Below are 9,461 nucleotides of genomic sequence, written 5' to 3'. Positions count from 1 at the left end.
CTCTTAGGTGTCAGGCGTACACGGTATACCAGCCTCCTTAGTTTACGACTTGAGGTTTGCCAACGCATACCGCCAGCGACTATTGAGCTTATCGTCCTGGTTGCATTCCCAAACAGGCAAAACTTTGAAGATAGTTATCTTTTCTTAAAATAGTTTAGGTTAGGTAGTTATTAAAGAATTCTCTCACCGTCAGCAGGTATTACTAAAGCGGTGGGAGCTCCTGAGTACGGTAATTCGATGCCAGACCGCTCTCTACGTGAAATGACCAGGATCCAGATAACCCTTGCGCGGGTAGATCTCGAGCCGTGGATGACGAAACGCTCGGCCACGATACCCCCTTGTTCTTCCTTTCCTATCCTGTGCGCTGGGAAAGAGACGGGTTTTGACGTCGTTGTAGTCATTATCATCATCGCCGGCTCAGTAATACAAGCTCTCAAATCAAAGTGTGCGGGCGACGGAGTATTGAGTCCGTGAAGACACAACCCGACACGGGGAGTAGATCCTATTTTCGCAATTCGACGGGCTCGGAATTTTCCGTGCAGGAGACTCATTACTCTCTTAGGCCGCTGCATCTTCGGACGGGAATAGTTGAGTCGGTCCTTCTAGAAGCTGGACGGTTGCAGAGAGGAGCAGTACGCGCAAGTCTTGTGACCGAAAAAATCACGGGTTATTGTTCACTGTTCCGGCGAGCCACGCTGGCAGAGTTGCGGACGAAACACAAAACACTCAGTTCCATCAGGTACAACGCTGACTGGATGCGTCGTCGGAACTTAGCCAACCGAACCGTGGGGGAACGGGAAATGCCCCCTTGCCCCTGTGTGATACCAAGACTTTGAAACCAAGATAGTTGCAGATCTTCAGGATTAAGTGACCGCTTTTCTTCTTCTGTTTCTGTTTCTGCTTCTATTTCTTCTTTACTCTCGGAGATACGTACCCTACCCTACCTCTAGGTACGTGCTATATAGGCTAGGTATACAGGGCCATGTATGTAGAACTAGTGAGATTTCGTATCTTTACGCATCGTCAGCGTTCATGCCGCCTTTTTGGATGACGGCGGTATCAACGGCTTGAGGCTAGCCCTGCAGAAAACGTACGATTCGCACAGATTAGATCGAGGCTACCCAAATAAGGGCTTACCGGCCGACATGATGTGCTATGTCACAGTCTGCGCTAATGTAGTAGCAGACGGTTGTCCCGGATATCCGCAGGGTGCGGCCGTGTCTAGCGGTGGAGCTCTAGCCGACGCAACGGCGCTGCTGTTACGAGATTAGATGCTGTGCCGAAGCTACGGTAAACCACCGATCTGTGCATTAGTACTAGTGGGCTTTTCCTTAGTCCAAGCTCGGGGATATTACTCCTAAACTTGAGAGGAGGCTGATGACAATTCCATATCCAGACGTGGTACATGTACAGTATCTAGTTGGTGCATCTCAACGTGATATATACCGGGTATTTACCTAATATATAACTACAAGTTACGTCCCGCGCTGAGCTCTATAAGCTTGGAATAAATAAGCGGTTGCTAAGGAGTCGGCCGAGAATAGCGTTTTTCGCGCCGAGAAACGCCAGCGTGTCTCTTGTTGGTGACGTGTGACGCGAAGTTTGGAAAAGGGTGCATGATCTCGCAGAAATGAGGAGCGAATCATTTTCGAGAAAGGAAGGGAAAAAAAAAAAAAAAAAAGGAAGAAGAAGCTAAAAATTGAATACCGCTACCGCTAAGACCGCTATAAGTCCCAAGCGCCTGTATCGGGGATGTGGGGCATTCTTTTTAATCCATGCGATCCGCGCTGCTGCTTGCGTTTGGGGGATGTGTTGCAGGGATTTGATTGGAAGCTCTGAATCTGCGTCTGCATATTAAGTACCTTCGTACCCTACACCTTATGTATAGTACCTACGAAATACCTCGTATATAAAAAAAACTCATCATTCGCAAGGTGAAGGTTGTTAGCATCATACCTATATTTGCAGCCTAAAATTTAGAGGACTTTAATTTGAATTGGTCAATATATTGGTTCGGTCGATCATACTGGCTAGGTACCTAGGTACTATAATTAACTATATTAATTTAGGTACAAGAGTTCAATGAAGTAGATACTCTTTTGTGTGCACCGAATGTCAGGTACCTAATCAAATGTATATTGATCAAGCTTATAGGTACCTAGGTACCTCAGGTATGATCTAAACGCCGACGGGATAATGCACAAATTAGCTCTAGTAGAACTTGATACCTACTACAACAGATTACTGAAGAAACATGTTTCTTCAATAACCTTGTAATCTATCTCATTCAATCAAGGTCTAGATCACATTAGCGCAAACAAGACAACTCCTTGTTTCGTCTAATCTTCAAGGCTTATGTTGAGACTGCAATGAAGCGGTGGCTGTAATCTGAGACTGGAACTGGGCCCTTCGGATCTTTAAATGTGAATTAAGCGACGGTCAAAACGACCTGGGATGTCTAGGTAGTGGAGGATCTTGACGATCATCTCAGCCGAGAGTGGCTCCCGATGCATGTCGGCCAACCACAGACAGCCCCTTGCAGAAGAAGCGGTGGATCACGAATGCCCGAAGGGATTCGCTGGGAAATATTTTCTAGTCTACCTCCTACCTACAGGTGAAGGTCAACTGCGGCTCTGAAGTCGCTGTTGTACGGTCATATGACTTTTGTGCTGTCGAATAATAATTAATTAAATCCTACCTGCTGGGGAATATCAATAAACCAATTTTTATTGTCATACTCCGCATCGGAGCTGGGAGAAGGTTGGTCAACCCCACGGATATTAAATAATCTGCTGGTATATTCATTGACGAAAAGGCAATCAATGTATCATCAAATCTACGACTATGGTCCCGAACAAAGCAGGACGTGAGCTTGGCGCAGTACTATATATATATATGAACAAGAACGCAAGGGCCATTTAACTACCTCCTAGGTATGTGTATATAGTAATTAAGCGGTGGCACGACATCTCGTCTATGTACTACCTCATATACATACGTAAGAGGAAGACTAGAACGACGAGAACAACCGACAGAATGTATGTGACTATCTACCTACCTAAAGGTACCTAACATAACCTTACCTATACCTGCGAGGCAAGTGTTTAATAGGAGGCGGTGTCAGCGGAATAGGTAGCCGATCCAATGGAAACCTCGTCAGGATGATCCCGCAAATGAGGTCCTGCTGGGATTACGACATGCCTCCGTCCCAGAAGGACGGGAACTGCGGATAATTCAAATGCATGGCACGGAAGATCAGTGTTAGTTAATCGAAAAAGAAAAATTAAAAAAAAAAAAAAAGAAATAAGGAAGTAGTAGTGTAGTAGCATCAGCATCAGCATCATCATCAGCAGAAGCAGAAGCATGTAATACCGCGGATGTACGTCTACTACCACCCTGCAATCCCAACTTGCAGCCTGCCTTAGGAGGTACCTAGGTAGGTTAGGAGCCGACCAGAAGGTCAGATCCCTGGGTGGGCAAAGAAAGCTACGGTAAATATGCAGGAAGATGCGAATTGTTCACATCAGGTGATATGTCGTGTAAGTCGATAATGCGACTTGATAGTATGTGTTCGCCGCGCTGTGCTGCGGTCCCGCCGGGCGGATTTACCTCTTTGGAATCGAGGCCGGGGGGATGCGGTTCGACAGCAACGTCATTGGTCTATCGGCCCCCATGGAGATTGGCGGGCGTGAGACCCAATGAGCTGGGTTTTCCCAATGGACAGGTGATGATGCGGACAGCCGAAAAGGCTGACAGACGTCCGATGCTCTCGGACAGGCAGTCGGTAATCCCTTGGCTAGTGGGGGAGGGGGAGAAGAAGAAGAAAGAGAGAACCTACTTTATTGGCGACAGATTGATGGGATATGGGTTAATAGATCGAATAGGATTCGAGGGTTCGAGGGTGCGGCACCGCCAGAGGGGTGTCATCTGTGGGATCTGATCAACAGAAGCTTACTGTTCTCGTTGCGTTACCCGGAAGCCCCGACGCTTTGGGAAATGCGCAACGGGTTTCTTGGGACATCGAGAACGCATGGAAGTTCGATTCAAAAAGAATAAGTCGCCTTTTTTTTCTCTCTCGAGATTTTGATTTGTAGATACTAGGTAGATTGGGATGAGATAGATCACGCGGTCACTGAAAATTTTGCATAGGACTATTATGTACCTAGGTATGAAAGGTATGGAATATTATATAACGACAAAAAGGGGCTTGAATTTAGGTACATACCTCTACCGAAAGGTGACGGGACCTAATACTTTATAAAGATACATAAGGTGAATACCTACCTCTTTAGATACCTGGAAGGTACCTATCCAATAGCCTACACCGATTATGAGAAGTATGCAGAAAATACATGCGTAGAAAAAAACACACACAGATTGAAGCATCTGCTATCTCGCTTGCAGATGCGGTAACACAACACAATGATACGTATATGTAATAAGAATAAGGAGGTGAGTGATAGGTCAGGTAGGGAAGTATTCTCAAGTAATTAAAAGCACAATATTTAGGTACGAGCGGGAGTACGGTATATAGAGAGAGCATGGTCTATTGCTCTTCTTGGTTGTACCTCAGTCATCCCAGCTCATCTCAGCATGATCAACATTGCTGATGAAAATCATCAACTACATAGTACGACTACCACCCACTACCTAAACCCCTGCCCACTCACCCATCCCCCCCCCTTGTCCTCCTCCGCCCATTCGGGCCAGTCCTCGAAAGTCCCCGACGGAAATGGAATTCTCATCTTTCCTTATTACGACGGCCCCCACAGAAAAAGCCTCAGAATGCCTGGCGTTTGCCAAGACCCATCCCGACTCCATCTACCACGCGACCGACCAGGGCTAGGCCCGTGATCGACAGAGGCGCTATTATCAAATAGGCACTCGTCTACGTATATCCAGCTCGCCTAACCCCGTAGCGCCGCATTACTATGCAATGGGAGTTGTTCCCAAGCTTTGCAAAGCTGGGTAAGCTAGAGAAAAAAAATGGTGATGACTTGTTGGGTTGGGAGGTAGTATTTTGTCTTCTTCTCTACTGTTTCTATGTAGGTACTTTCCCCCTCTAAAACGTAATGCAATGTAACTAACAAGTAGGTTGCTGATTACGGCTACGAGGCGATTGGGGGAGCCTTCCGCTTGCGGTAATCGTCATAGTTACACGCCGCGGACCAACAGGTTACATTTCCCTAGAATTGTGCGGGTTGGGTCACAACGCGGTCACAACATGCGGTGCTTCGCAGGTAACGAACGGAACGTGATGGTGTCGCAGCGCCAAGGGGGCGAAGAGACCGGTGATCTGGAAAAACAACTTTCCTCGTCCGCTAGTTACCTTTGGGAGGTAGGTATGCATCTTGGCTGGCTTTTAATCCGTACTTAGGTTAGTATTATATTGTACTTCGCACTTAGGGGTTAACAGCAATACCGAGATCAGCGAGATGCTAGATGAGGAGTGGTGTTAATGCTACACTGTAAAACATCATAGCCCCAAAAGGGAATTAAATACTTAATAACTTAATATACTAGTTAGAACTAATATATCTACATCATATCTCTCTCTCTATTAAGTTGACGTTGGCCTTATGATATGCATAGGATAAGTGCCGTAATGATTACCCGTAGAACGTACTATGTTTGTAGTCCTCTTTTGCCAAAGCGCCTGAGCTTCGAAACCTTCATTTTTATAGGCCTTTATAGGCCTTTATAGACTGGGATCGTTTAATTCAGAGCCGCTAATTTATGCTCAGTTGGCAAACATCCCTCACAAGGACTTGAACACTCTGAGACTGTTGTTCTCTTGGATGATACATGATAGGATAGGTATTCCCCCCTGTGTTACTGTACGTAGTAATAAGCTTGTTTGACTCCTCTTGGTCTTTTGGGGTTTCACCCCTGCGTAAATCTCGAAACGAAAAAAAGGCTTTAGAAACTTGGAGCAAACTTTTTTCTCCACGCAGGGGTTCCTTTTTCTCGACATCTAAACAAGGTCACCTGCATACTAATGTTTCCTTCCTCTCTCCTCATTAGTGTAGCCACATCGAAGGAAGAAAACCCGAATTGTATCAATCTGCTTAGGTTATGTATGCATGCTCCCACGAGTAATGATCCTTGACTTTTATGCTAGCAGTGTATCTTGTTCACGAGTTAAGATCGAGATCTAGAGCCACAATCACAGGAACAAGATTTGACAAAAACATAAAAATTTCGAGTATTTCTTTCTTATTTCTGGTTCTCACGACTTGCTCAAAGCTAAGCCGGTTGTAGTCATCTAGATTCATCTCCCATCATACAGAAGCTATTCCGCCTGTCTCTCTCTTCCACTGAGATCTGCGTTGGGTTTAACCCCATTGCTCTGTTGTTACAGTTTCTCATCCCGCCCCTTCCTTTCTCTTTCTTTGCAGTCCTCTTTCTATACATTAGGACTAAGTTAAAATATCCAAGCGAAAAATAAGTAATAGTAATAATAATAATCCGTGAAAAAATCCGTTAACGAGGGTAAGATTGCTCTTTCTTGTTGTTTTTGTTTTTGGATGTTCCAACACATATCCCTCTTTCAAGTTATGACTCGTAAACGCCGGTGTAAATGCCCCGAGTTGGTAGTCCGATGCGCCTCGTCAATGAACAGTCACATCCTGCGTAGATAATAAGAAAATGCAACCCGTTGCCCTTATCCCGCAAATCCCCAATCCCAGTAAGCAGAAGGCAGACCGCCTGTTTCGCCAACTCATTCCAAAGTGAGAAAATTATACGGCCCTATTTTCAGATAGGTTAGGTACCTTAATTCAACGTAGGCGAAATCCAATGTCGGAAACCGGAAAATGAAAATAAGAAAACAGCGAGTGCTTTTGAGAAACGAAGGCGGCCGTTCATGTTCGTAACGTAGCCCCCCTGGTTGGGTATCAAATGCATCCCTTCATATCCCTGACTCTCTAGTCCTTCCAACCTCCTCTTGAGAGAGCCGCCACAAGACTAAGTCCACATTAGGAATAAAACAATAAATAATAACAGCGTCGAAATATTCATAATATCGATTTTAGGGCTGGTGCCTTTTTTTTCCTCTTTTTTTTTATTTTTTATTTTTTATTTTTCAGTGATGGGAGTTGCCATTGTCGTGACATCCTCGCTCATGTCTCTTCATGTTGCTTCGTACGCTAAATGCCTTCCCACAGCCGGCGTGAGGGCACTTGAAGGGCTTCTCGCCGGTATGAGAGTGGCTGTGAATCCGTAGCGAACTCGGTCTCGAAAACGCCTTGTTGCAGGTCTGGCAGATGTAGCGGTCCTGCGACTGCGGGAAAGACGCCGCCGAAGATGGCGAGATGTAGTGGTGGTGTTGCCACGGGTTCGCTCCTTGCGTTGGCGCTAGAGAAACGGTTACCGGTAAAGGAGGAAATGCCTGTGGCCTTAATGAGCTTACGTTGCTTCATACCCACCGAACTGCGAATAAGAACATACCTGTGGTAATGGCCTCTGGTAGTAGAGTCCCGAGATCTGCGGCTGGCCTGCCTGAACTCCGGAAAGAGTGGCGGGATAGTAAGGTGGTACTGGCGCCTGACCCAAGTATGGCGCAGTAAAAGCGGGTTGCGAGTATACCGGAGCTTGCATGGGCATACGGGGTGCCACCGCTGCTGCCATCTGATGGCGGTGAACATCCTCTAGTGGCGGAGTCGTTTCGTAATAGTAATTGGGCCCCGACACAATAGAAACCGATCTCGTCGACGGTGAATTATACCCCTCTCTACCATCAAACGAAGCATCTGAACTCATAGGGGGGGTAGGAGGTAAAGTGGCCCGAGGAGCGCTGCTCGCACAATGAGCCGAATTTGGTCGAGTCTCTACCTTCACTGACGACGCTACTCCGTAGTTTAGTACCATACCCTTCTTAACGAAGCTGTTGAATCCGCTCATACCTTGCTGAGACTGAGGCGACTGTTCAGTTGTAGGCGATCCACCGTCTGCCATCACTAATAAGTTGGAGATCGAGGGTAGAGAGCATTTCGATGTTTCGTCCATTGGAGGCGAAGGAGGCGGTTGTGGATATCCGTACTGAGCACCAGGCTGACTTGCGTACATGGCTGTGGCCATCTTGTAATGTATATATAGGTATATATAGGTTATTTATATAATATTATGTATGTTGGCGAACTTATTTGTAACTCAAGGCTTCTCTCGAGCTGTTGTTGATATTAGAACTAGTTAGAGACTTTTTTTTGTTCGACGATGGTCGTATATATTAGCTGCTGCGTTTATTCGACAAAGGTATTGGTTTCATGAAATTCTCGGTATGTAAAAAGGCGATTAACGATTCGTAGCACGACGAAGCTGGAGATTATGTACGGGGAGTGTGGATACTTAAGTATAGACGGTAGGTTGGCGGGTGAGTTACGAGGGTTGACGATGTATCTATCAGATCTCCCCGGGAGGTATAATATAAACGACGATCAAGCGTCAATCCATACAATAATCCCTGGAGAACAACTGTCACAAATTGGGTGTGGGTCACGGCAGACCTGGGTTGAAATCAACAGTAGATCCCCCCCCGGTATCGAAGGTACTCCTGCATCATCGGCAAGTACTTATAGCGCCCCTTATTAATGGACGAGCCTTGATGTATTGGAGTTCCATGTGCGGCGATGGGACTCTAGAACTGCTTATGCTTGCCCGCCTCTTTTTAGTGGTCCCAATTCCCCAAGTATGGGCTGATGCAAGGGTGGTAGTACGTACAGTATGTATTGTATCGTGTGTATTGACGAGAGAAGCTGTGGTGTAGTGAAGTATCGCGTACTCTACCTACCTACTATGTAGGTAGTAGTGTATGTACGTACAATACAATAATACATGTGGGTGAGATCGAAGGATGGGCGTACTATGTAGGAGAACGGCTCCGCTGGGATTCTCGTGGGATCGCTGAAGCTCAAACGGCTACTGGCTACGCCCATGCACCGGCAAGGGTCTAATAAGACGTCCGTGTGCGTAGCCTTCTGCACTCTTGGATATCCCCGGCGGACCGTTTAAGCTCATCCCTTCTTCTCTCTCTACCTCCTCGCTCCAAGGTCTTGGCTAGTCAAGGTTAGCACGCTCGCTGTAATGTGTGGTTATGGTGGTTATGGTATTGTACTGCTGGGTGCATAGCGCATCCGGGCCACCATTTCCCCTTACAGTCATACTGCCGTCCGGATAGTTGGTCTGTGACCCCTGTCTTGGTACACTTCGGACAAGGGGCCTGGTTTAGTTCATGTGGAGGTAGGGGACTTGAGACGACTAAAGACGACAAAGTAGGCTTGAGTTTAGTGCCGCAAGCTTCGTTGATACTATCTTTTTAAGCCCTGCCGAGCCTGTGCTGCGACCGGATTGTCAAGCTGATCTTATGCCGTTCCTCCTCCCCACGAGCCTTGACAACACACAACGCTGCAACGCTTCTCCGTGCGTGTGCCATTCTTTCCGATGGCAGCCTTCTCTGCCCCAAA

General features: G+C 46.6%; 1 protein-coding gene across 1 annotated transcript; it reads right to left on the bottom strand.

Annotated features, from left to right (window-relative positions):
* Positions 1-6,596: 6,596 nt before the first annotated feature.
* Positions 6,597-8,202, bottom strand: F4812DRAFT_16235 (uncharacterized protein). The gene is made up of 3 exons (XM_047929838.1): positions 7,905-8,202; positions 7,450-7,850; positions 6,597-7,390 (listed from the first exon to the last, which is right to left on the bottom strand). Exons 1-3 carry the CDS (start codon positions 8,077-8,079, stop codon positions 7,085-7,087), a joined length of 882 nt encoding a protein of 293 aa, XP_047794844.1. The 5' UTR covers positions 8,080-8,202; the 3' UTR covers positions 6,597-7,084.
* Positions 8,203-9,461: the final 1,259 nt, after the last annotated feature.

This window comes from Daldinia caldariorum (assembly GCF_022478825.1).
Source record: "Daldinia caldariorum strain CBS 122874 unplaced genomic scaffold F4812scaffold_1, whole genome shotgun sequence".
NCBI lineage: Eukaryota > Fungi > Ascomycota > Sordariomycetes > Xylariales > Hypoxylaceae > Daldinia > Daldinia caldariorum.
This window is presented reverse-complemented; position numbering and strand designations above follow the sequence as displayed.